Here is a 27874-nt window from a genome sequence, read left to right as displayed (position 1 = left end):
AGGGGGAGGAAGAGGTGATGGGTATTCAGTGGCAACATTCATCTTCACCACTAGATGTCACTAGATGTCACTAAATTGTACGCACTGAACCTTTAAAACTGTCATCAATTTATTATTCTCTGAGAAATCCAAAAATATATTTCACGATGTTAAAGAAATCACCCATACCTACACCTCATCCTTCCAACAGGTTTCGTGGAAATGATAAATGGTCTGTATTTATATAGCAGCTTTAGTCTTGATGGCCACTCAAAGCGCTTTGCAGTACAGTTTATTGCCACTCACCCAGTGTCTTGCCCGAGGACACTTCGGCAAACAGATGGGGAAGACGGCTCTACTCCCTCAGCCACTGCCGCCTAGAAAAACGAATGGAAATCAATCCATCAGTTTTTTAATCCTGCTTACTAACAGAGAGACAAATAAATAACACAGACAAAAACATAACCCCCTTGGTGGAGGTAATGATAAACACGGTGATGAAGTTAAACCATTTCCATTGGATTGAAGTGCTTTCTTGTCAACAGATTAGAATTGGATTAGTTGTTGTTTTCACAGAGGTCTGAGCCCTAGTTTACAGTTGAACATGTGACTACAGAGCATAACAATTTCTTCCTGTTGAATAAGTCGGGCTTTGAAGTTGACCTGTATTTGCAGTGGGTTGGTCTCTCCACTACAGTGTAACAAGAAAAATGTTTACCAACTTTAAAAGAAGACCGCTATTAGTGACGCACAAATGAATTTGGTTTGTTCAAAGTAAAGTCAACAAGTCACGCTAACACATTTGGTGGATTTAATTTGAAAACTCAATTTATTAGTGTTAACAATTGAAATAATAGTTTTTTTCCCAGTGTTTTTAAAAAAGATACTATACTATACTATTTTCACAGAATTATTGAGGTTGTGTGTGCACACTTGTCTCACAAGTGAAATTAAAGTAAGAACAGTGTTTACGCTATGAGGGCTGGCAGGGTGGCTTTGTTGGGAGGAGACCAGGATGTAGATTCAAGTCAGGTTGGTTTCGTTTGTTTGTTTTTTGCAGCCGACCCTCTGCTCTGACCTCATTTTAGGAGCAGAGCAAATAGACTTAGCATTTCTGAACATCAGAAACAGCTCAACTCCCTGTTATTGCTGTATAGCACCATGTTAGTAAACTAAAAATATGCATCATGCAGCACTGAGTGCAGGACAGTCTGCAGTTAGTTTTTTCTTTTCATTGATTAGCACAATTAATAAGAAAAATCTGCTGGTTCAGTGAGTCACTGGAAGGAAAAGCTGCAGACTCCTGTTGCAGTATGCTCTAATTCATTTTACTGCAGGATGACCTCTTCACTTTCCCATATTTTTTAGGTGAATAAAGAATCCTCTGAGGAAAAGAAGAAGGGGAGAAGATGAAGCTGAACGAACGCAGCGTGGCACACTATGCCACCTGTGACTCCCCACCAGACAAGACAGGCTTCCTGTTCAAAAAGGGCGAGCGCAACACGGCTTATCACCGGCGCTGGTTTGTCCTGAAAGGGAACATGCTCTTCTACTTTGAGGAGCGTGACAGCCGAGAGCCCATTGGCGTCATCGTCCTGGAAGGATGCACCGTGGAGCTGTGCGAGTCAGCCGAGGAGTTCGCCTTCGCCGTCAAGTTCGACTGTGCCAAAGCTCGCGTGTACAAGATGGCTTCTGACAGTCAGGTGGCTATGGAGTCATGGGTGAAAGCGTTGTCCAGGGCCAGCTTTGACTACATGAGGCTGGTTGTGAAAGAGCTGGAGAGGCAGCTGGAGGAGATCCAGGAGGCTGCAGGAGGCAGCTGTGTCGGGGCTGCAGTCGGAGGCATGCAGGGCAGGCCCAAACTGTCCAGACGAAACCAGGTTGCGCGGTCTAGGTCAGGAGCATCTTCTTCTTCATCCTCTTCATCCTCTTTATCATCGTCATCAAGTGCTCCTCCCATGTTAGTCCCCTTCTCCGCTCAAAAGAGCAGCCAGGATGAGGTGCAGCTTGTCTCTGGCTGCTCCAAAGAGAACGGGGTTGCATGGAGTAAACCACCAGTTGCCTTGGCTAATGGCTTTGTTGAGGGAGGGTCTTCCTGTGTGGCCTGGGAAGGCTGTGCAGACCCTGGGAGTAGCACTGTGATCGGCTATGGGGCAGAGGGTGTGAGGGCTCCACCAGTGCCACCGAGGAGAAAAGGAGCATCTCTGGAAAGCCCTGTCTGCCCCGGCACCGTCTGCTTCTCCAAACTCCATGACTGGTACGGCAAAGAGGTGGAGGACTTAAGAATGCAGTGGCTGCAGAGCCAGTAATGATGATGAATGAAATGGGTCATTTATTTTTCCACATTAGATCATTCCTCCCTGAACATCCTGAAATGTTACACCCTTCTGGACTGAGCAGAAAGGCGAGGAAGCTTGGACCTAATTCCAGAATGCAGTCTTAACTCCAATCAAAAAAGACAAAAACAAAAATCTCCGATTGATTCCAAATCTTGTCTGGCACAGGTGAATCAGTCAGTCTTAAAGAATAACACTATCCACTATACGGTCCAAGACTCTTTTAAATTCCAAATAGGCTTTTTTTTCTACAGTTTTGCACATTGTCTTTTTTCCCAAGTACAACATGACTTTTTCTTACAAGATATAAAGGGTTGGGGCCATGTAATGGATAAAACTGATTCAGACTTTTTCTGCCCATCGAGCTTCTAAATGTACTTGTGCAATTGTTGTAGGGTCCATTTTCTTTAAAGCGGTAGGAACACGATCTAAAATAATGTTTTGCTGTAGTTACACATACAAACTATTATACCATGCATCTGAAAAAGACCCCAAAAACAACATGTAGCTGCTAAACTCATCACAGTTTTGTCTTTTTCTGATGGAAGGGAAATAGGTTATATGCTATTGAAACAACAAAGGTCACCTAAATAACAATCTAATGACACAACAAATCAAAGTAGATCTTAATGCTATAGTGATATATATCAACCACGGGGCATAGAAAATCAGGTCTCTGGTGATGTCCGGGTTATTTACTGTGGATGATGAAACCGTAAACATCTTAAGGTGCTTGAATCAGGAAATTAAGACGATAAAATTTAAGAAGTTCCCGATAAATATTTGAGCAGTTGGTGATAGCTTCTAAATTATCCATTAGCATCTTAATTCATGATTTTAGGTTTCCTGCAACTTTAAACCAACATCAAACCCAGATCTTTTTAGCAGAGCACTGAGGCTGCTCTGAGGATAAGAAGTGTTGTTAGTGGGGAAAACGAGTCCAGATTCTCCTCCTTTCTCCCACTGGGGCAGCTCTCGCCTCAGAGACCTCGCGGTTGCTAATGTCAGAGCATCCTCTCGACAGTCACCGGGGACCGAGGTGGGAGCTGGATGTCTCGCTCAGAGTTGCACACCCTGTTATTTTTAGCCCCTGTTAGCCAGCGGCCAGATGATGTTGTGTCATGAGCACTTGTCACTGAGTTCTCTTTTGACTCTTGTACTTCTTAAAAGCAGATTGTTTATCCTTTGACCTTGGGCGACGTTACACTTGTCTTCATAATTCTCTAATAATTTCATGTCATACAATCAAAACTTAATTTTATCCAGCTACTTGTCAAAACTTAATTAATCTTAGTTAATCTGAATGTTACTGAATGACCGAAGCCTGGGCTGTATGTGAACATCTAACGTCTTTTGTGTGGACACAAACACATTTACTATTCCATGTTGGAAAATTAACACCAGCAGTTTGCAAAATGGGCCTTTTTAAAATGATCGCATTCTATATCAATCATGCAGCCTTTTACATTTTCTTTTATACGTGCCTTATGTTATCTTTATACCTCTGTTACTACACTTGTAAGCATTACCATAGGACCACAGTGATAGGAGGGTTTGACTATTCGTCTTTTTCAATTGTTATTCTGTTCTTGTGCTGCCAACAGCTTATCTCGGTGCAATCACATTTTTTGACAATGGCTCAGTTGCTTCAGTCGGCATCAATGCACAGTGCTTGTGCAGAAACAACAATGTGGGAAGAAACGGTACAGTGTGGGTTGTGTATTCTAACGCAGCAACATTAAAACGGTATCCTTTTTGACATGTATTATCCAAAATATTATGGTTGCATTAATGTCAATTTTATGAACTCCAGGAATGTGTTACTGAAATCACAGATGACAACTGTTTCTTTTACAATAATATTTAAGGGAATTTTGAATATTTCTAATTAAACACATAAATAATAAAAAATATGTATCTTTTATTCAGGAGTGCCAAATGAGGGAAGCAAACTAAATGCACAATTATATTTTCCCTCAACTTTTGATTTTAGTATCAATTTTCAATATTATAACACACAGAATGAGTATTGCATTAAATAACCAATAATATTGAACTCATTGTGACTGATATATTATCCTGAAAAGGTGTTTGTCAATGAAGCATTTGCTGTAAGCCACTCAATAAACTGTGCTAATATGTAAGTGTGTGAGCAGTTAATTATTCTATGATCACTACTTGTTTTATAGTTTATAATAATGTGAATTGTGAGGAATACAGATTTTAGTCATCAGTATGGCCTGTGTTGACATTAGCTGAGCTTCATGAATACTTCACACATTCTTGGTGTTGTTCAGTCTGTCTCTCACTAGGTGTCGCTGTGTGTCAATTCTAGGCACTCAAACCTGTGAGTTGAAGGAGATCAATAATTGGGACAGGTAAATAAATCTGATGTGATGACAGAAACCAGCTGGTTCGAGTCTCTAGAGACGAATAAATACTTGATCTGAAGTTTGCCAACCTGATGAGACTGATTTAATTTTCCCTTTTCTTATAACTTACGTATTGTTAGACATTGTTATGCTTGTATTACACCATATCACTCATATATACATTTATTACATGTGCTATGCTTTGATGCTACTAATTGCATCACTTTGTCACTTCACTTAAGACATTGCTGCACCTATTTACAACATTTTTCAAGGATAGTGTTTATTTCTTGCCTTGCAGATTGCCCATGTTATTTTTTTAAACTTTTTGATCCTCAGGGGCCAAAAATATCACAGGTTTGTTCTATTCCTCTATGTTTGCTTCCCTCTTTATCTTGTGCTGAACATTTCTCTATTGGGATTCAGTGACGGTTTATGCCATGTGAAGTAATCATCTATAGGAAGATCACAAATACAGAACATAAATATGAAGTGTAGGTCGTCTCCCAGTTCTGTAGATCAGTTTGGTGTATTGACAGCAAACACTGCTAAACCTCTTGAGCTTGAGTTTATAGAAGTGCTCCCTTTAATACCCATTTCTTTCTCTCCTTCGCAGCATCTGTTTAAAGAATTATTGTGGCTATAATTCAAACTTTATGAAAGAACTGATGCCGGATGTGAAACTATAAAAATAACTGATGGAGCACTCTAGGACATCCACAGATTACACTCATCAAACCAGCAGTGTCTGTGGAGTCTGGAGAGTTTCTGCATCTTTCACATACCAAACTCTTCCAGTGAGCACTCTGCTGCAGACATCACGAAACTTCCTGTCTGGTATTTCAACATAAAGGTGTGACACAGTGTTGTAAAGGAAATATGCACAATATATTATATTTGGTGCCATAATATATATATATCTCTATGAAGCTCATATAGTCAGCTTTTGTTGACACAATGTGTAAATAAAATATATGTTAGCCAACATTTTTTCAAGATTAAAAGAGGTTTGTTATGGTTTGTATAACTGTAGATCCAGTTAGAAAGTATTTGTGTATATATTGTAATAAGTCCCATTCACTGTCTGTTAGTAAGTAGCACTGGAGCTGTAGAGTGAGCTGGGTTTGTTCTTTGTGATTTTTCAGGGAGTGAGGTTGAGGTAATGTCTTTTGGTTTATTTGTTTATTTCAGTAGGTTAAACCAGAACTTTTCTTTGATGAAACTAATTCTTTGGTTTGTTGCTTTGGCCTGGGCTAACCCTGAGTTATAATCATTTGCAGTTTAATATCATGTCTCACTGTTTTGTATAGTAAATGAATTATCTCGAAGTTTTTTACACTCTCATGCTGCGCTCCTACCCCCTAGACAGGAGCGTAACACTGGACTATATTGTATTGAGAGGTTTTTCAGATTTGTTGGAATCAATCAAACTGTTGATACTGTTGATACTGCTCATCATAGCACAACTGCCAGTATGTAGTAAATACATCCTGTGGATGTACATTACATTACTTTCCATTAAGTATTTTACTTTGTGGTACTATTTTGAGTACTTAATATGTTACATGCTTATATGTTCTGTCTACTTATGTGTTTAAACTGGGGATCAGAGAAAAACCATTGCAATCCCGTCTATGTCCTGTACATAGCAGAATTGCCAATAAAGTGGACTTTGATTAATAAGTGGTCTGTAAATTCAACTAAGCACAGCTACTGTTCTAGGGCTACACCTTTTAACCATAAAACATTATAACAAATAAATAAATGGAGAAAATGATCACATTTGAAATCATAATATAATAATAGACCCAAAGAGAAAGAGTAGTAACAAGACAACATCATCAGACTGCACTTGTTCTATCTGTGGCTGTGGGACTGTGTTCCTGATCTGACTGATGTAAAAAATAAAAACCTTCTCAGAGTGTGTGAGTGAAAACCTCCAGGTCACCCTCTTATTGTTAAAGCCTCCACAGGAAGCGGTGTGTGAGTTTCCTCTAACTCGACGCAGGAGGATCGCGGCTCTTTTTTTTTTCTTGACAGCGGAAATGAGGAGTCGCCACTTTTTTTTTTTTTTTTTTTCGCGTCAACTTCGTGTCTGAAACTTTTTTCTTCTTTTCCTCCTTGTTTGTGCTCCGCGTGCGGACGAGCCGTGGCACGCGCTCACCATGAGAGAGAGCGCGCTCTTCTTCTCCTCCTCCTCCTCCTCCTCCTCCTCTTCTTCTCCTTCTTGTTTTCCGTGTAGCTCTCTCTCGCTCTCTCGACCTGCCGCTGCTCACCGACGTCGGTTCGCGTTACTTTAGACGCCTCTCGACACATTTCCGTTATGCGAGCTCCAGCTGGTCGGTCGGTTGTCGTGCTGCGGTGGGTGCCCATCCGAGATAACGGAGAACGTGAGTATTACTGAGCGCTGCCTCGGCTCCCATTACTCTGCTGTAACATCACCCAGGGGTGAAGCGCACAAATAACACGGAGCTTCCGCTGGAGGTGACACTTTCTCTGCACTGATCATAAGAAGAAGAAGAAGAAGAATAGTCAGAGAATGCTCTCACATTTAAAGGGCTTCTTCTTCGTCTTCCTCCTCTTCCTCCTCTTCTTCCTCCCCCAGTGGCTGGAGCAGCAGATGCAGAAAAACTTTTTTGTAGCCGAGAAGTAAACTTTTAAAATGTAAACTTAGAGACTCTATGCAACTTCCCAGGGACCCCAGAACCCCCCCCCCCCTCTCTCACCAAAAAAAGCACTTTATACACACAACTGTATCAATCCAGAATTTGTTGCAGGGATGTACTAAATGAAAGCAGAATCTAACCATCTGACTTTAATTGTTTTAAGTTAGTTCGAGAGTTTTTATTTTTGGTGAAAGTTGTCTTCTACCAACTTATTTTAACCATAACCTCAAGACAATGTATTATTCCATCATCAGAGAAGAAGAAAATGTTCACTGTCACTACACTTGACTTCTGTTTTCTTTACTAATCTGCTCAGTTTATAAAATGTCAGAAAATGTTCATTTGTGCAGATTATTTCATTATGATATGCTAATTATTCACCGAAGCCTTAGATAACACGTTCAAACCTTGTTTTATTGACTAATTATCAGTATGAGACCTGAGTTTACTATCGTAGACAATTATGAAACGTCCCAAATTTTAATATTCAAGATGTAGATACTTGTGATCTACAAAGAGCAGTTAATTATCAGAATTGTTGCCATTCAATGGGTTTGTGTGTGCCATTTATTCATCATGGATACATTAGCATGTATTGTTGGTCAACAGGGGCCCAACAATAAGTGTTTGCCCCGGGGCCCCTCAAAATTCAGCCATGACAACCAAGCAGGATCTTTCGGTATTCGAGCTGCTTGGCATCCCATCAGTGTGGACAGCCGGCACTAAACATGTACACAACACACACTGTTTTTTTAACTTACTGTTGTAGCTTAAGTGACACTTCCAACAGAAATCCAGGAACTTCACCTACTTACTGACTTATTTAATATGTAAGATGTGAACGTTATAGTTGTTTGTGTGGTACGTGATCTTGCGTCCCTGGAGCATGAGTGCGTGGCGTGCGTGCTCAGATCCATAACTGCTGGATAGAGAACAGGAACCAGTGGGGAGCAGCCACTTGGTTTCACAATCCAGTGTTGTGTAGCAGTAAATCAAAACAGTAATAGTGAAGGAGGGTAGAAGGAGTGTGTGTGTGTGTTTTGGAAGGGGTGCACTTCAGTTCTTATCTCCAGAGTGTGTACGTGTGTGTGTGTGTGTGTGGTTGACTGATTGTCTCAGCATCGTACTGTACATGTCATCATATTGCCCACCCAGCCTCACAAATGTATGTCAGGTTGCCGCCTTCTTTAAAAACATTTTATCTAAGTCATGTGATGGTGTGAATATTTGCCCCCTGCAGTAATCTCAGCATCATACAGTCTAATGGGACAGTTGTCACACCTTGAGACATTACAGCACAAAAGACACAGAAGAACACGCCTCCAGGGTGGGAGCTAAACTTTACATAATTATTTCCTGTTTAACAAAAGTCCACAATAAAGGTCTAGTTCAGCTCCATGTGTTTAATTGGCCTTTACGCTTATAATGTTTTTACTTCCCCACAGACTTCCCTAGTATCTGACAGTCGGATATTTTGGTGCTGTCTTCACTTCTCTTTTGGACAAGACAAGTTCTGTTGTGTCCGCATTAATGCATACTCGTAAATACATTAATTCTAAAAAAATAAATAAAACAACCAGGATTCACAGAAATATTCATCTGTGGCCATCTGAATACTGCTGAATCTGCTTCACATTTTCAAAACTGAAACTCTTGGATACTCCCTAGAGAGGGGGGTTGACACTTGTTCAGCATAATTATAATGTAATTTTTCTTTTCCGAACATAATAAGATTACTTGGTTGGGGATTTTATCCCACACAACACAGTATTGTCTTGGTTGCCGTCTCAAACAACTTTCCTTAAAAGAACAGGCCGCTTCTTGGAATTTGGACACTGTGGCTCTAATCTTAAGCAGTGGTTTTAAAATATGTTTGCGTTGTGCACATTTCATGTTAGTGTTTGCATGTATGTGTTATTTCAGACAAAAAAGTAGCAGACTCTGCAGCCTCAGCTATCGGCAATGGATCAGACAATGTCATACCAGCTCTTCCGCTTCCCTCAGGGATTCTAAGAAATCCACTGATGAGACCACGAGAGAGGTCTGACCCACAACGGTCCTCTGGGGGGGTGGAGGGAGAAAAAAAGAGGAGAAAGAGAGGAAAAAAGGGAGGGAGAGAGGAGCCATGGGAGATAACTTGGCAGGCAGACAGGAGCAAGAATCTGAAAAAGAAGAATGACAGAGAGAGAGAGAGACGGAAGAGACAAATTAGGGCAGAAAATGGAAGAAAAAGAAAGCTTGTTTCTGGTCATAATGGGGACCTTCTGCAACACAACACACATGTTATCCAGCAGTCGGTGTTTGTGTGTGTGTGTGTGTGTGTGTGTGTGTGTGTGTGTGTGTGTGTGTGTGTGCGCGTAATGTGACATGCATGGCCCTTGCCCACCCAAACAGCTCAGCCTTAAAATCTCAGACATTGAATTTGCACCACAAACACAATGCAAGAACCGTTGTATTTCTTTTCGAGTGTTCGGTGGTGGTGGGGGGGCATGCGTGCCTGTGTGTTATTTTCCAAAGCAGCAGTAATTAGAGGCCGTGTGTGTATTTTGCATGCGTTTACCCAAATGCGCCCCTGTTCTAGTAGTTAGAAGAATGTTGATTATAGCTAGTTGCAGCAGCATGAGGATGTCGCATGGAACATGTGTGTGCTTGTAGGTGCAATACATTAATAGATTTGTGTGCATCTGTGTCTGTTTGTTTGCACAGTGTGGGTGCAGGACGGAAGTGTCTCCACAGTTCATGACTGCAAACATAGAGGGCTGCAACAGTCAATCACTTTAATGGATTATTCAATTCAACAGCTTCTCAAACATGAGGATGTGTTGTTGTTAGTTGTAAAACTTGACGGTAACGTTTTTGGTCTGTTGGTCACATAAAACAAGCAAACTTGAGACAGAGAAACTGTGAACTGAATGAATAACTGAGAAAATCGATAATGAAAATAATTGTTATGTACAGCCCTACACACACACGCACACACAAACACATATGAAATCGCTTACGGTGTGTTTGTTCCTCTGTGTGTGTTCTGCTGAAAGACGAGTCATGTCTAAGTTGAAGTGAAAGCAGGAACACGTTCTCACGCAAAATACTTAATTTGCATCATGTCATTGAAGTTCCCATCAGAAGCACATTTAGCTATCACCACACACACACCCACACAAAATGCTGCAAAAGAGCAGCCTGGTGTGTTGTTAGTGTGTCAGAAAGTGTTGTGTGAGTGCGAATACTGAAACTCTGTTGGCTCCTCATGAGTCCCAATGTGGAAAAATTTATAACTCCTGAATTAGCCTTCCAGGAAGTCAGATGCCTGCAGATGATTCACAGCCGATCAGAGTAACTGAAGGATCCAATTATCTCCCGCCGCCCCCACCCGAACAACCAGGCACGCACGCACACACACACACACACACATATATATATACATACATAATATACAGTATCACAAATCTTAAATACTATCATGCATCCTACAATTTATAATGAATCAGAAACGCATCACGAGTAGGCATGACTCATTCATGGAGTGCTTGTGGAGTTCACACAGAGATATCTGTCGTACTCTCCCGGGCTGCAGCATTTCAGTCTCGAGTGCTTGAATTGGCTGAATTGTGAATGATGGATTGTTGTTTGCAGCTTTGCAGAAACTAATCCTGTGTTTAAAGGCCCTCGAGGTGCGTTGAGTTCAGCTTCTGGCGGCTCTGTAGCTGAGAAACCTCCTTAAAACTGTTTAGTTATTCAGTGTATGCATATTTAATGTTGTGTAGCATGCACTGTCAGCCAGTGTTTATTTTGCCAGGACTCAGTGTGTGTGTGTGTGTGTGTGTGTGTGTGTGTGTGTGCATGTGCATGACAAAGTTTCTGTGCATTTATTCAAGTTTTTTCTTTTTCATTTTAACAGTTCGCACAGTACATTGACTTTGTGTTGTGCAGTCTGTTGCATGATATAGATATACTATACAGATTTGCTTAACTGCGCAGTAGAAGTACTTATAGATTCACTAGCTTGATTTAGAAATTAGAATAAAAATCAGCATATGCTTTTATGCTTAAAGATATAATAAGTAACAATTCTTTTTTAAAATGTCTAAAAACAACTAGACCTATGTTATATTTTGTTGACCTGTGTACTTAGATCATCCAACAATGTTTAAAACCCAGAGAAATCCACAATTGTATCGGGGGCGTTTCATTTTAAGCACCTTTTTATTGCGTCATATCCAATTTACTTGGGACTTTGTCTGTCTCTGTCATAACTTCTGGAGAACATGACGTACGATGCGGGAGTCCAAAGTGGCATAATGCGTATTTCCATTTCTTAAGGATTAGTCATAGAAAAAGATAGGTAATGAAAATAATCATGAGTGGCAGCAGGTCCAGAAACAGTGACTCAAAATTTGTGTTGGGCAACTTTTCTGTATTATTATTAGTCATATTTTGAATCATATTTTTACTCTTGATTATGAGTCACAACCTCATGGCTGAATAATTCTGCGTAATTTCAACCTCACATGAATTTTGTTTAATACTGCTTTTGACTACTGACCTAATTCCCTTTTAGACTCTTCTCCTCATACATCACATCCAAGCAGCCAGAGACAAAACTAAACTTCTCTTTTCATTTTTTTGCCTGTCATTATGTCTCTCGGAGACCTATATTTTAGTTTTTCATGACATGCTGGGGTCTGTCTTCCCAGGATAATGATAGACTGCAGACTGTGCAGAAGATGTTTTGTATTAGTTGTTGGCAGGATGCCGGACAGCTGGAGGGAAACTTGTTAGTGAGTGTTTTACTAAGTTATTGGGACTTACTAGATACATGGGATCATTTCCTGAAGGACTTTGTCTCTTATTTTGATTCCTATAATCCTTGCTTTATCGTCATGGATCCAAGCCTTTTAGGTGTTTTTTTTCTTCTTTTCCCAACCTGCCTCCCTCACTGCGTTCCCAGACGACAGGAAATGGCCAGAAAGCGTCAGGGCTTTACTTATGTCTTAATAATAGCAGCATTGTGTTGTGCTGGAGTCCTGCATTGTTGTGGGAACGTGAGGCTGAACTAGAGATTACTCCGACTGAAACAGAAACCCTACAGTATGCACCCAAAAGAATTTAGCCTACACATGTATAACAAAACAAAAAAAAACACATGCATGACAATAGATAAGTCTTCTCCATTTCGCAGCTGTTGCCGCCTCATGTTTTCTTTTCTCTTTTTAAAGATAGCTGCAATGTCAAGACACAGACAGTGGAAAGTAAATGTTGATGTAGTGTATGTGTTTCCTGAGGCCACTGTGAATAAGAGCTTCAGCTTCACTAAATGCCAAACATGGAGGATTAAAGGTTCTTCTTACCCCATAGCTTTCTGTATGTGTTGTAGGTCGGTTTTTTCCTTTCCTTCAATTTTCTGATTCTTCTTCTCATGAACCAACAATGTTTAAGTATTTGAGCTTCACACATATAAACATTTACATTTCTTTGTGATACCTACACATCCAGAACAAGGCTTTTATTCTTTACTGATGGTTAACACTTGAAATAGACTCCCTGCATCAGCTGACGCTTTCCTCAGTCTATGTGAAGTTAAGGCCGAGGTTATCTCATGTTTCAGCCCCACTTCCTCCTTCACAATATGTTCTTGAATTATGTAAGCTGTGTGCGTCTCGCTTTCTGCTCTATTTGTGTGAAGTGACATGTGAACGAGCTTTGATAACAAACAGGAACACTGAGACTCGAGTCAATCCCATCTCTGCTGCTGCAGATGGTTTTTTTCATGCAGCTGATCAATCAGGAAATAAATACATTTACAGAAAACTTTTGTAGTTTCATGCAGCCAGGCCTCAAAGGGTTGAGAAAAGGTGACACAGTGTCACTTCATGTTAGCTGGTGTGTTGGCTCACTGTCAAGCAGGCTGTTGTGCCTGTCATAACAATATTGAGTGGTGACTGCATATGAGGTAATTCCTGGCCTTTATCTCACACTCTTGTCACATACTGCATGTTCCTTTTGTATTTTCCTTAAAATTGGATAGAGCTGCTTACATTTTATTAAGTTGACTTCCAGTGTTTACACGTCGCATTTCTTTAATGTCCTAACTAGTATCGCGTAGAGCTGTAATGAATAGTCGTCAAATCAATGAGTCAATTTAAAGGAAATTAAGTATTTTGCTAATCAATTAATCATTTTCATTTTTAGAAAAGAATGTCAAACATTTACTCGCTAGAGCTCTTCAAATGGCAGGATTTAATGCTTTTCTTTGTCATACCCCAAAAAAAAGTTTTATATCTGAGAATTATATTACATGTTATAGATGATCGATAGAGAAAATAATTAACAGATGATCAATTTTAAAAATAATTGCCTGCAGTCTTGGTATAATGTAAGTTAACTCTAGCGCAATCAAATCATTATAAATGATTACCAATGCAAGATAGATTGATAAATATTTGTAATAATACCTTAATTTAGATAATTGTATCTCTATTTTTGCAGCTGTAGATGGAAATTATAAATACTGTAGTTACTGTTGAGCTTTTTTATTTCACCTAAAATCTTAGAATTTGTTCTCACTTCAGAATTTTGATGATGTCTCAGACATCGTCTGCAGGTCAGAGCCGTACATGATCAACAGCAGGACTGTTTATACCTGTGTGAGCCATTGTTTTTATTACAGCGACATCGTGGTATGTTTTACGTCAGTGTGGCACCTAGGTTTTGCAAGCAGCTCGGATGTTACACTTTGCCACTGCTGTCGAACTACAGTCAGTTTGACCTTTGACCTTGATTGTCATCACCCTCGTAAGTGCAACCAATGAGAGCACTGAACTCATTCTGTGGAGTTCACAAAACGACTGGTTATACGGGATTTCTTTTTGGCTGCATGGAGAAATAGTCCAAGTCTGCACATTAGCACTCCATGAAACAGTTAATAGTTGTATTGTACATTTAATTTGTTTTTTTCAGCCAGCTGGACCATTTACTGCATATCATTCCCCTGCTCTCTGTCCCTGCCATGGCTAAAAAAAAATCATACTTTGCGAGCCAGTATTAGATTGTGTTTTTATAAAACAAGCGTGACCACAACTTTGGTAGCATCTCTGCCGTCTTCTATTCCAAGCTGCATAGCAAATGTTTTCTATTTTGTCTTTTGCTATAAAACAAACCAGCTGAACTAATTCTTCTGGGGAATCTGTCTTATTTCATCAAGATTAATACACTGATGTCACAGACGGATCTAGTAAGAATTGAGTCATGTGTGTATCAGTGTAACACATTTTTATCACACTCACACCATTTTAAGTAACAGCTCTCGAGTTTACTGTTTCCATCTTTGATGTAAGGCTGCATTTTTGGAACATTCTGTGCACGTGTGTGTGTGTGTCACTATATCTTTGCATGGGTGCGCTGGTCGCAGGGCAGGGCTTCCTGTTGCTGTGATCGCTGCCCAGGCAGAGGGTTATGGTAGAGATCCTTCTCTCTCTGTTCCTCTGCCACCTGGACCTTCATCCACAAACCTGGCACCACCTCCTCTCCTCTCCTCTCCTCTCCTCTCCTCTCCTCTCCTCTCCCCTCCCCTTCTTTTCTCCCGCTCTTTTACCCTTCCTGTCTGCCCTCTCATTATCCCCCTCATCTGTCTTTCTCTCTGTCCTTGTGACTCTTGTTTCTCCGTCTCCTCCACTTCCTTTTCTTGTCTGATTATTCCCTCACTCCTTTCTGCCTCCTCCTTCCTGTCTCTCTCTTTTTAATAAACCTCCCCCCCCTGCTCCCTCTCTCGACCTCCCGGACTCACACAATCACTTACTCCCTCCTTCTCAGCTTTGTAAATTTATATCCCCGGCTCTGTGATTCATTCTGATTCAGAGAATTAAAATTCAAAGGTGGAAACAAAATCTGTTTTTCATCCCACACATTGTGATGCACGTGTCACCAGATTTTTTTCTTTCTAATTTATTCACTTTTTCCACTCGCAGCTTTTATGGGAAAAAGTGGGATGTTTGATGTTTGATGAGAGCCTTGATGCCACGCAGACTAATTGAGTCGTAGCAGTAGATTGGATCCGGCTGATCTCGGTAATAGGACCAGGGCTATATAAAGGTCAGAAGGATGTGGCTTGCTCTAAATTGCATTTTATACTGTATTATGAGTATGAGGATTAGGAGGACATCCTGTTTCTATAGTAATGACCAACCAAATGGCACATTGAGGTGTACATGTGCAAACTTTTACAGACTGGATTGTTCACAAGCTGCTCACACGCATTTGACTCTGTGTGTTCAGAACGAGAACAGAGCTCAACTCATCACCTCACAGTAAGACTTGAATGTATGTTTAAGTATGAACTTAAAGACATCGTAACAGCATCTGTGACGTAATGCGTGGTTTTTATTAGGATGTGATTTTGGGTTTGCTGATCGCTGGTTTCATGTTAGTCGTTGAAATCAGAAAATCGGGTACAGTGTGATGATTTCCACTGTTGACACATCTGACAGTGCTTTTCTTGCTTAATTAATCCCATGGTTTTCAAAACATCAGATATTAAGGAAAAAATACACTCAACATGTCTGGAACCCTTGGTTACATCTTCATGATGCTGTTTTTGGTCAGACAAATGATTTTCTTAGACACTCTAACTTCGCTAATTACAGAAAATCTACACACTGGTGAAAAAAACATGTAATAATATCTGGGTGTTTTCTATTTATTTCCTTCCAGTCAAATTTCTAAACAGCCATCTAGTGGCCATTAGAAACACCACAGCTTTAGCCACTTTTACAGTTCGCCCAGTGTGCAGCCATGCTGGTTGCCACCTGCTATGAATACATGACCTGAAAACTCAGGGATCTCTTTTGTGGCTGTGTCTCTGCCCGCTGCACCAAACAAGAGCCTTTCTCAATTGGGGACAACGGGGAGCACGTTGTGGTGTGTGAGAGCTGATACCAAGCTGTTCAGATATAAATAGGACCTCCCTGCAACAAGGCTTCCACCGGCAGCACTGATAATCCTCAGTGTTGTAATAGCCTCAAACTTTGTGAGTCCTTGTAGAGTCTAATTTTTGTGTTGTGCCTGACAGTGAATGTCATCTTCACATTTTGTTTGTTCTTTGCAGGCAACATTAAATTAAATATACATTTTTGCAGTTTTGATCCTGCGTCAGTTGATCGTTTTTGTTTGCCAAATACATGTAAAAAAACAATATCATGTAATTTTTTCATTTTTACATCAAAATCCCTGTCTGCTGTCAAATGATGAGTCATCCTGCACTCAGGGATGTTTTCTAATTTCGCAACCAATGAAAATGTTTGTATTTCAAACCGACTTTTGTATTTCAAATGACCTCAGTCCGAAAACAACGTGATCATGGTCGTCATCTTCCTCATTTCATCCCTGTCCAATTGATTGGGTAAACCTGCAGGTTCAGGCCAAGGTGATGGTGAAAGTCCTCCACAGCCTTGTGATTTACCGGAAACCCGTAAATATGTGATCTGTTTCACAGGGTCTTGTTTTTGTAAGAATTTTGCTCCTGAGCCTTGTTGCTTGGTAGTGTCTGAAGCTGATGCTGGTGTTGCCAGTTTTTTTTGCCTTTGTTTCCCAATATTCCACAGTCACCATGAGTTTGGATCTGAGTGTTGATCTGCCCTTCACCCTCAACAAGAGTAAGGATATGGTGTCCAGACAGTTTGTCGTAATGACATAACCATTGCATCATACCTCCATCCCATCCAATGTTGGGTTACGATAAGAATTGACTCTGTGAGCTGACAGAAGTCATGAGGTCACTCAAGCTCGCCAATTAATTCAGGTGTCTTTTTCACGCATCCTGTTTCCTTCCTGCTTGAATAAAAACTTATTTGAGGGATTTCGTGGTGTTGGGAGAAACATAGTGATGAGGAAAGGTAATAAGGTAAGGGCTGTTCTACTTATTTAAATTCATTTCTTGACTAAAACTGTGTAAAATGCTACGTTCCCAGGGCCCAGTTTGTCATCTTTATATACATTTTTTTGAGCTGTTTTGTGATATTTATGCTTGAAAAATTACTTTAACAACTATCAATTATCAGAATAGTTTGACTAATTGTTGCATATCGCTATTGTTAGACCTTACATTAAACGTCGGTGGTTTAAACTGGGAGACTGTGCTATATTTCACTCAATGTCCGTTAACAAGCTGCAGACTATTTTTTCTCGCACCTGTCTGACATGTGCATCTGCTTAATAAAGGCCAATGACTGATGTCTGTTGCTGACTGCTATTTTAAACAGCAACGGTTGAGCTGCAGCATGAATAACTTTATAGTCATAGGTGAGACATACGAACAGCAGCTTTTATTTGGTTTGACTCTGTGAATGTGTGTGTGTGTGCCACAGTGAAGAATGTAGGCTTTGTCAAGGAATGAGGAGGAGGAGGGAGTGATGACTAAATGAGGAAGAGAGGAGGGAAGGCAGGAACTTTGAGTCTTTTGTTCAGGACTGTTCACCATTTTTTTCTGTCATCCTCTGATGAATGCTGTCTTAACAAAATGATAACACAATAACAAAGCAAAAAGTAGAGGTTGGAGATTCTGGATAGAGAAGGGAAACCCCAAACTGAATAAGCCTTTTTATTTCTTCTTACAACTTGAATGTGGCCTTAATGGTGTGTAAGTGTGCATCCAACCCCATCTGGAGATCCACATACCAGGACAGACAGGATGAAAAGAGAAAGAGGCAAAACCATGGGAACAAAGACGGCCAAGCCCCCAGAGGGAAACATCAAGAGGAAGTGTGTGTGTGTGTGTGTGTGTGTGTGTGTGTGTGTGTGTGTGTGTGTGTGTGTGTGTGTGTGTTCTGTAGTCAGTGCTGAGTCATCGCTGGGCTGGCCAGGCAGATAGAAACAGGCTTCTGAGGGGGCCAGCTGCAGGGGCATAAGGGGGCACGCACTGAGCATGCTCCTCGAAGTACAGGAAGGGAATTGGTTGTTGTGACAGGACACATCCAGGAACTTTGGTGACGCAATATTTCACGATGCCAAGTTTTCGCTCCATCTCTGACGTACGCCTCCCCTGGTATGTTTGATGATACGAATACAAAAATTAAAACGACGGCCTGTGGCGTGACACAAGCTCAAGAATTCACATCTTTTCTTCTCCCAACGTGGTCATTTAGGACGCAGAGAGGGAGAGAGATGATGTTGGCCGAGCAATAACGAGACATGTTGCTCCATGTTTGGGCCGACCAAAGCGCCCCCACTACTATTTCTTGTGGTTTTCTGTGATCTGTTGGACCACAGTCTGTGACTCCCCCCACATCAACCCACAAACCCCGTATGCAGACACACATGCACATACGCACATGCTCATACTTCCTTTATTTAGAGTAGACCCATCTCCGCAGCACTGGAGGAAGATGGTATGTACTGCAGGCGCATGTTATAGTTTGAGAATGATAAACCAATGTTAATACGACTGCAGCTGAAGTCTGAATGTTTTTAACTGTCATTCAGCCACTCATGTCTACAACAGTGTATATAAATAGGCTGTGGTTGCAATATAATGCATGTTGGTATCTTGAAAAACATCTCTGGGTTCTCATTACCTGTGTGTTCTTCTTTTCTTGTAAAACGTGACCTTTATCATCAACAAAATCTATCATGCTACAGTTTATGATCAGAAAAAGTTATTGCGTATCCCAAAATCTATGGAGAGGCACATATAAAAATGATTGTTTTGCGACTCAGCTGAAGGAGACAGTTGCAGCTCTGCAGCTAATGATACAACACTGTCTCATCCGTAGGCTTTCTTGCATCAGCAAGAGGCGTGTGTTTCTTTACAAATGTTTCTTTCCTTCTAATCTATAGCTGTGGGTTGACCACACTTGTAGGTCAAAAGTATGTATATACATCAGGGGATGACAAAAGGGCACATGTGAACACATTAAATGTGGTTTAGTTCTTATTTAATATGTGGCCAAGCATCCTGTTTCCTCTTAAATGTTGAAACTATGTGGTTGACTCTTCAAACCAAACTCATTTCTGTTTAATTACAAAAGTAGCCAGAAGCTAACCAAGGTGTTAGAGCACAAGGGTAATGTGGTGCTTCAACACGACTGATGATGACATATTGTTATGGCCAGTGAATACAAGTATGAAAAGCCTACTGAGATGAAACTAACCAGAATGTTCAGAATCAGTAATGTTACAACAAAGGTGAAAAAGATACAGGAATGAGAAATAGAATTGGACTCTGTAAAGCGCATACCTCCACCAAGTCCCCTTAAATGCCATCCCCTTTAAACCAAAATGACTCAAAAAACATTCCCCTTAAACAACCTGTCCAATTTTACCAGCCCCTAATCCTCTATGACAGAGAGTGCTCTGTGTGCAGATAGAGACTTTATGTGTGCAAGTGAACACTCTATAGTTAAAGCTGATGGCTACATCATGGGATCAGCAGTTTATATTAAAAGTTGAAACTGAGCACTCTTTGTCTCTCCCTCTCTCTCCCACACAAACTCACTGTGACCGTCTGTCATAGTCAGATTGACCATCGGCAGCAACAGGAGAAATCTGACCCATGTTTGTGGCTGGTCATAGGTGGCCATGCATAAAGATTGTACCATCTTCAGCAGGCAGGTATGATTAGGCATCCTTGGATACAGTTTTCTCTGTGCAGGGTCTTGCAACAAACATACAGCTCTCTCCTGCAGGGGTCGTCCCCCATTCCCCCAACCGATCAGCTCCAAGAGCTAATCATCAAGACCATTGGGACCATTCTCCTTGGAAAAGGAGGATCCAAGGGTCCATGTGATGGTGTTGACATAAGTTAAACTTCTCTTTTCGCTGAATTAAAAAAAAAAGCAGAAGAAACAGGTCACATGTAAACACACAGATGGCCGAGCAGACAGTGCGGTTGATTGAGAAGTTTTCCGAATGTACTTCCTCATTCACTGAGTCGGTCTGAATGACTTTATTACTGTTTTCATTCATTTCAACTAGTTTAGTCAATATCGATGCAATTTGGAAGTGACTCAGTCATCTTTATTGACTCGGCATCACCTCACTCTGCTCATTTTCTCCTCACATTAGATTCATCTCAACAGATTTCCTAGATTGTCCCTCATATATATGCACTCAGTGTTTTTGCTGTTGACTTATTGTTCTCCTAAATTGGTTAACCATTGTCCTTTGAGTGAACTATAACCATCCTTATCTATTAAGATATCCTTTGACTGGTTGATTGCCAGAGATTCTTTGTTGGCCCATGTAATCCAATTTGGGCTGTTTAAGATTGATTGCAGATACAAACAGAGCTTTGGCCGTTCTATCTTGATGTTTAAACCATTTCAAACTTTTAAATAGTTCAAAGAAATGCTGTCTGTTATTCCAGTTCCATCTTTAGTCCTCCAGTTCTTGCTCAACACTCCACATTATCTTGATTTGCCTCTAATTACATTTTCATATCTCTCCTCTGTTTGTCCCCCAATCATCTTATATTTCTCCCTTCTAAACCATCCATCCTTCCAACCTTGTCTTCAAATCAACTCCTTTACCCCACCTCCTCTCCAACCATCCACTTCTCTTTTTTCCCTATCTCTTCTCATTCTTTGTCTCACAGCAGTGATTCTCAGCTGGTCTGGTTACTGCAATGAATGGTAACACTATCCATCCAGCCAACACCACCACAACAGCCGGAGGAGGCCCTGGCGTGGCAGCGCCCCCGAGAGGCTGGAGCGAGTTCTGCGAGCTGCACGCCATCGCCACAGCCCGGCAGCTGGCTGGACACTACCGGAGCTTCGCCAGAGAGTGGCCACAGCATGACGTGCTCTCACCAGAGACTTTTTCCAAGCAGTTTACCGACCTCTTCCAGAAGCACTTCTGCTGCGAGGTTGACAAAGATGGCACTCTGCTCATACAGAACAGATGCTCTACCTCTATTGGCAATGCTCCTTCCACATCTCCAGCGACCCGTCCCCTTCCATCACAGCCGGTGACTGGTCGATCGCGGATCACATCTTTGTCAGGAGTGCAGGACTATCGGGAGGCGGGCCGTCAAAGTGGAGGCGCTGCTCTTTTTGCTTTGGTGCCACCTAAAGTGGAGCCGGTGGTGTTGAGCCGGGAACAGGAGCAGCCGCTGCAATGTTCTGCGGGAAACTCCTTGTCGGGAAACCCGGTGGTGCTCAGAGGGTCGACTCGTAGTGTCGGCGGAGGGTCACTGCTGATGCATAGCCATGGCAATGAGGAGATCTCTGGCACCAATCGTCAGCGGCTATCTGACTCCTCAGCCTCCAACCCTGGACACGCTGACGTCACACACTTCTCTGTCAGTCAGATCCAGCAGACCGTAAGAAGGCTTTTTAAGAAGCGGCCCCTACCTAGCCCCCCCCCAACCCAGGACCTGTCCTCCAGCAACCCCACCCCCACCACCACCAACAACAATACTCCAAATAATAGTAACAGAGTGGGTGGGATTTACTCCACAAATGAGGAAGTGTCATCCTCCTCCTCTTCATCCCACTCTTCCTCTTGTCTGATCTCTGAAGCCAACCCCCCAGGTGCTTCACATTGGTCTGTGGCCGGAGTAGCCTCTCACATCCTGGATCGTTTACGTCGGTTACACAGTAGAAGCATGAGGCAGAGGAGGTCAGAGGTGAGCGGCAGCTGTAAAGAGGGCCAACTGAGGTACTTATTGGTGGATGACACTATCTCAGACTCTCAGCCCTGCTGGCAACGCTGCCGTCTGCTGGTCAGGAGGATCAGAGATGCTCAAGGAGGAGCAGGAGGAAGAGGAGGAGGGGAGAAGTACCAGTTGGAGCTCTATGATCCTCCAAAGGTAGATACAACAAGCTCATATACACATTTATACTTTTTTTTTTTACACTCTGACAATCCAGCATATTTATTTAAATTTAGGCTTCGACGGATAAATGATTGAGTCATAGTTACAGCTGACACTCTAAACAAAATAACACAGATATAAAGAGGTTCACATGGGTGCATCTCTTTTTTTTGTCTTTCTATTAAATGGTGAGATACGTTATAACCGTTGGTGGAGGTGTGCACTCTCCAATCCTTTGTTCTATTGCATGAAGAAACACAACAGATACTGTGATGATATTTAGCTTTTCCTCAGAAAACGTTTTATTTATTTCTCATCACATCTTTACTTCCAGTGATTGATTTGCATTTTTTTCTCTGATAACCTTCAATGATTATGTAAGTAATAGTTTTCCCTTTTACGCGGATAAAGACGTTTCTGGAAATAGTTCTTGTTCATATTAGTGAAGTTGTATTTAATCTGAGTCTGTCACATTGCTTTATAATACAGTTATTTTCATGCATTACTAAAGGTAATGCATTAGCTCTGCTTCTGTCCAGGGTAGTATTTTTGAATTACCTCAAAGAATCAGCAGCAGTAGTCTCTGCTTTTACTCTTTGATGATGGAAATATGCCTCCTACACTACTTCCTGTTTGTTTAGGGTTTGCTTCAGCCAGTCATAACATTTCTACTTACTACTTTATAATTGAAGCATCAGCTGAACAGCCAGAAGATAAGAAACTGTCACATTTAAAATCTATATTTATTTGAGCAACTTTCCTTTTTAAGTTAGGAGTAAGAAAGACCTGTTTGCTTTCCCCTGACTTTGCTTGACAGCTCATCACATCAAGGCAGGATGTCTTATTTTTTTCAATTATGCTCGACTCCTTACATGCGAAATCATGACATAAAAGCCTGCAATATATCCAGATGGGGCCAGCTGCACATGTGCATGCACGCCCAGTCCCCCAAGATCCCCAAACTAGGAATCAGAGTGGCTCAGTGACTGTTGTCTAGCCGAGGGGCTGACGAGCCTTCGCCATCTTTAAGGTCATTTGAAGCAGAGTTCAGTCTCTTCAGGGTGTGTGTTCTAGCACAAACAGAGGTCAATGAAAATAAAGCTGCATGCATGTGTGTATCTAAGTCTGTTTTCTTGCAGTGTTTTAAATTTAGCAGCCCTCAACTATGCAGCCAGCTGCAGGCCTAACCATGTGTGTGTGAGGTAATTCAGTTGATGATAGAGCCAGAATCATGCGTTTGTGTGTGTGTGTGTGTGTGTGTTGTTCAGAATGGGAAGGCATTGGCAGGATCTGGCTGGCTGACTGCAGTGCTGCTTAAGTTAAGCCAACTGTATTGCTGCTCTTAAGTGCTCTCTCTCTGTGTGTGTGTGTTTGTGTGTGTGTGTGTGTGTGTGTGTGTGTGTGTGTGTATGTGTGTGTGTGTGTGTTTGTGTGTGTGTGTGTGTGTATAACATCTTGGCAGGGCAGAGTTAAGGCCCTGAGAATGGCCTTAAAAGGAAGAAGAGCTGTGGAGCAGCATGCACACATTGTAACATACACAAGATAAAGCACATGCATTCAACAGAAGTACTTTTAACAAACAAACTAAGAACATGTTGTGAGTCACAGTGTTACATATTGTGTTATTGAATAGTTTCTATATTGTGGATATAAATCAGGCTTACACACATCTGTTGGTTTTTTATTTAACTCTTTGTGCGTCAGTATGTGAGTCTGCATATCTCCACACTGCACAGCTACAGTTCTTTTATATATTTTTTTATATTCTTCAGTGTGTCAATGAGATCATTTAGCACGAGCAACAGAGGAAGCTACATGCAAACCGATAATGTATTTGTGTGAGAGAGCTGTAGTCAGAGCGCAGTCACTAGTAATATTAGTCAGATTTTATATAACATGTCGCATTATTATTATAATATTAATTTTTATCATGCCAAGTTTAATTAAACATGGTTGTATCTGTTAAAGATGTAGTTCCTCCTCTGGGTAAGCCTCTTTAAATGTCTGTATAGTTACAACTGAGGGCAGTTTCACTTCTGTATAACCTGAAGTGTTAGGCCAAAACATTTAAGCTCTAGCTACTGTATATATTCTATAGGGAGGGGTGCGAAGATGAAATAAGACTCAGGAAGTTAAAGTGAGTGTTCTGCAATTTATTACATGCACATACACACAGTTTGCAACATTTTACAACTCTGTTAAGTTATCAATTAAAGTTTTTCATTGAAGTTGCAAGAAAAGTAGCATTGTTACAATATTAAAGTTTACAAAGTTTTTGCCCGTTGATGTTCGATGATGTCAAGTTGAGGTATTTGATGCCCTGCTGCACTCAGCTTTGTCCTGCTCCAAGAAAACTTGGAGAAGTGAAAGAAGGTCACCTTAAGAATGCTCCAGATATTCATGTTGTGTACAGAGATTAAATTGTGTACGTTTTTTGATTGGAGAAAAATATGTTGTTGTGCAGATTAAGTGGCAAAATAACAGATCCGATGATTGTAACGATTGTTTTATTGCAGAAGTGAATCTTGACTTGTCAGCTGAAACGAGCAGAAGTCTCCACAATGTCCTCAGTGTTGTCTAAGACTTGGTCTTTATCTCGTCTCCGTCTTTAACTTTGGCCTTGAGAGCCTCGATGAGGACAAACTGACACTATGACCCATAAACAATTCACAGTCCTGACGTCGGTACCGATATATTGCTTTTTTACAATATCTGTGCAGTCTTGGAGTGATACTGTCGCCTTACTCAGCTGTGACTTTCCCTCACCTCAGTTAGTTGTTCCTTCCACAGCGAGCTCTACTTCTTCTTTCATCTGACAGTGCAGTAGTCAAGGTTACAGACAAGGTTAGCGTCCTGCCAGGAAAATCGTGGTATTCTGTCTTCCAGAGTCAGTTCCCACAGACTGCTGCATTCTGACAGCGGATACGTTTCCTCAGACCTCCTGTGGACTTCATCTTAATCACAGCCCTCTTAACTCATCTCATCATTGTGTGTGTGTGTGTGTGTTTGTGTGTGTGTGTGTGTTTGTTCCATCTTTTCAGGCCCTAATCTTTCCCACATGGTTTCATTTCATGCTGGTGTCTACATGTGCCTACACTATGTATCATGTTGCTCATGGAGTTTGTCGTTCCAAGTCTCTGTGTGTTTGTCTGTTCACTTTCACACAAGTTTTTATGTACGTTGGCAAATACGGTAAAAGCTTGTCTTTGCATTTTCGTCTATGTCATTTGACACCGTCTGTTGAACCTTCAGTCAAAAGAAAATAGTATTTACAGTAATAGCCTGTCCTCAAATGCAATTATGCTTGTATTAAACCAATAAAATTATTTCAATTTTAAAGTGAAAATACATTTAAATGTACACCCTTAAACATTTTTTTATTTACATTTGGTCTTACACGTCCTTCATTCTGCGTCTGTGTTTTTCCCTCACGCACACTCTGCTTCTTCACTCTCTCACTGACAGTAAAAGCGGAGTTTGCAACATCAGTGGAAAATACTTTTCCAACGACCAGACTCTTATGTCCATCTGTTCTGTGTTACTTGTTGTACCTCAGTTTCTCATATGGCAACACGCAGCGTTAATTTGGCTCTCGTCACATACCGCTACTAAATCTCTGAACACATGGACTGCAAGTCAGCTGAACTAGGAACGGAGGAGAGCCAATCAAGAGAGGCACGAGGAAACTCAGTGACAGCATGAGTAGTGTGAAATGATGATGAGGTAGACGAGCCAGCAAAGAGGAGAACAGACAGAGGGAGATCAATGTGTGTCTGTATTATTGTTTGAACTCAAGGTTTGCAGATTTCACAATATGAGAGACATTTTTCCTCCGAGGTTTCCAGGATGTGTGTTATAAAACAGTTTTTAACCCTTCAGGTTTTTATTTGGGATCTTAGTTTTAAGATGAGACAGTCCAATTTAATTTATGCCCATTTGAATCCAGGCACATTTTAAAATATCTGCATCTGTGGTTAACACAGTGATCAAGGTGAAAGGATTTCAATTTGAACGAATCGAAGTGAATCTTTACAGAAACAATATTCCAGTTCTGTAGTGAAAATATGCAGACATCAGTGTGCACAGTTTTCACTGGAAATATTTTTTGGTGATCAAATAGATTTTTCACTATTATTTGACATGTAATAGACCAAATGACTGTGATAATTTGCTGCCCTAATTAATTTGAAGTGACATCTGCTGCTTCCTGCTTTGTTTTGGTTTGAATCAAATGTGATATTTTGGTTTAATAATCTTGTGTTTAGTCATGCAGGCCAGGATCCTCCAGAAGTAGCCATACGTTTTTAAGATTCTGCGGAAATTGCATATCAGCCTCTGCTGGTATGAGTATTCAGAGGAAAGACTATCTCTACAGAGAAAAAGACTATAGTTTCATTTCACGTCATAACAGTCCTTGTATCTCACCCACAGAGGCAAATTATTTGCTCTTTTCAGGGATTTAGTTTCATGAAACCTAGAAATTATGCCTTGAAGTGACTGAGTGAGTCATGAAATGGATGTGTGCGTGGGTTTACATGCATGCTTGTGTATTCATAAGATGAATGTGTTCACCACATGTGTAAAATCATGTCACAAATCCATTTGTTTATAGTCATGTTGTAAAATTTGATAAATGGAAAAGCCGTGAGAGTAGATTCTCTTGTTGATCTCTTGTGGTTCATTAAACAGAATTACTGCTGATTTTGGCTTTTTGGTTTCTCTCTGATGACCTGTGTGAACTTGCCTTTGCTTTTTAAATTTCACGTCACCAGATCTGTATCTTGTACAAGCCACAGAAAGCTGAGAGAGGTTTGGTAGGAAAACCAGGTTCTCAAAAGTTGTACAACTGTTGCATAATCAATAGGTCGGTTAAGGGATTAGGCAGATGAGTGGCAGCAACCATTTAATGAAATATTGAAAAATACTCATCATAATTTCAGAGAACCAAACATATTTTTGGTTTATTTTGTCTGTGAAAACCCAAAGATATTCAAAACAATGTCAAACAGAGCAAAGCAGCACATCCTTGTCTGGAACCAGCAAGATTATGTCATGTGTGCTTGAAAAATATCTATAACAATTAATTGACTATTCAGTGTACGAATTGTGATATATTTCCAAGTGAACATGGCAAAACTGTATATATGTGAAAACTGTGCATATTTTTGGTTCAGGTTGATTTTATTGTGGTGTAATGTAAAATAATTCGGAGCTGCCTTGTCTTGTAGCCCTTTTCATATTCTGCGTTCACGTTGTCGTGCTTTGTGAGGATGCTTTCACAAAGCAGCAGCAAATAGAAACCCTGGGAAAGCATGAAATGATACGACAGTAACATGAATTAGGCAAAAAATGTATCTGTAGAAATCTAAATGACACCAAGTCCCAGTGTTCAGAAACCTGGATCATGCCACAACTTTCCACTCTTTTCAGTGCAGTTTCTGTAGCCACAATAAAATGGAGGATTTCTTTGAAGCTTTATGTTGGCGGATTTGTTCACTGGTCGCTGTCTATATAGAGTTTCCAACTACATTCAGTCTTTTGGCTTATAATTCTGTGTTTTGCTTCTTAATTAAAAGTCATCATACACCACACTTGCATGAAAGTGGGCTTGAGGGATTAAGACTAGAGTAGAAAGCCAGTGTTTGTCCGTAGTCAGCAGTAATGACTCTTGTCAGGAATACAGTGAGTCACAGAGAGATCCTACCAAGTTAAAAA

The 27874-nt window shown here is 40.9% G+C and overlaps 2 protein-coding genes across 3 annotated transcripts in view; both read left to right on the top strand.

Moving 5' to 3' along the window:
• Positions 1–1388: 1388 nt before the first annotated feature.
• On the top strand, positions 1389–4459 carry pheta1 (PH domain containing endocytic trafficking adaptor 1). Its single transcript, XM_069523535.1, has one exon. It carries the CDS (start codon positions 1389–1391, stop codon positions 2286–2288), a length of 900 nt encoding a protein of 299 aa, XP_069379636.1. The 3' UTR covers positions 2289–4459.
• Positions 4460–6704: 2245 nt separating this feature from the next.
• sh2b3 (SH2B adaptor protein 3) overlaps positions 6705–27874 on the top strand; it is a 42409-nt gene continuing 21239 nt past the window's right edge. Inside the window, exons 1-2 of one of the 2 annotated variants that reach the window (XM_020099020.2) lie at positions 6705–7077; positions 20939–22153. In XM_020099020.2, coding sequence (XP_019954579.1) covers positions 20969–22153 — 1185 coding nt within the window. In that variant the 5' untranslated portion in view covers positions 6705–7077; positions 20939–20968. The remainder of the gene's footprint in view (positions 7078–20938; positions 22154–27874) is intronic. The other variant, XM_020099021.2, reaches the window with a different exon arrangement.

The sequence above is a fragment of the Paralichthys olivaceus genome, chromosome 4 (genome assembly GCF_024713975.1).
Source record: "Paralichthys olivaceus isolate ysfri-2021 chromosome 4, ASM2471397v2, whole genome shotgun sequence".
NCBI classification, from domain to species: domain Eukaryota; kingdom Metazoa; phylum Chordata; class Actinopteri; order Pleuronectiformes; family Paralichthyidae; genus Paralichthys; species Paralichthys olivaceus.
Note: the sequence above shows the minus strand (reverse complement) of the source record. Positions and strands in the feature narration are given on the sequence as shown.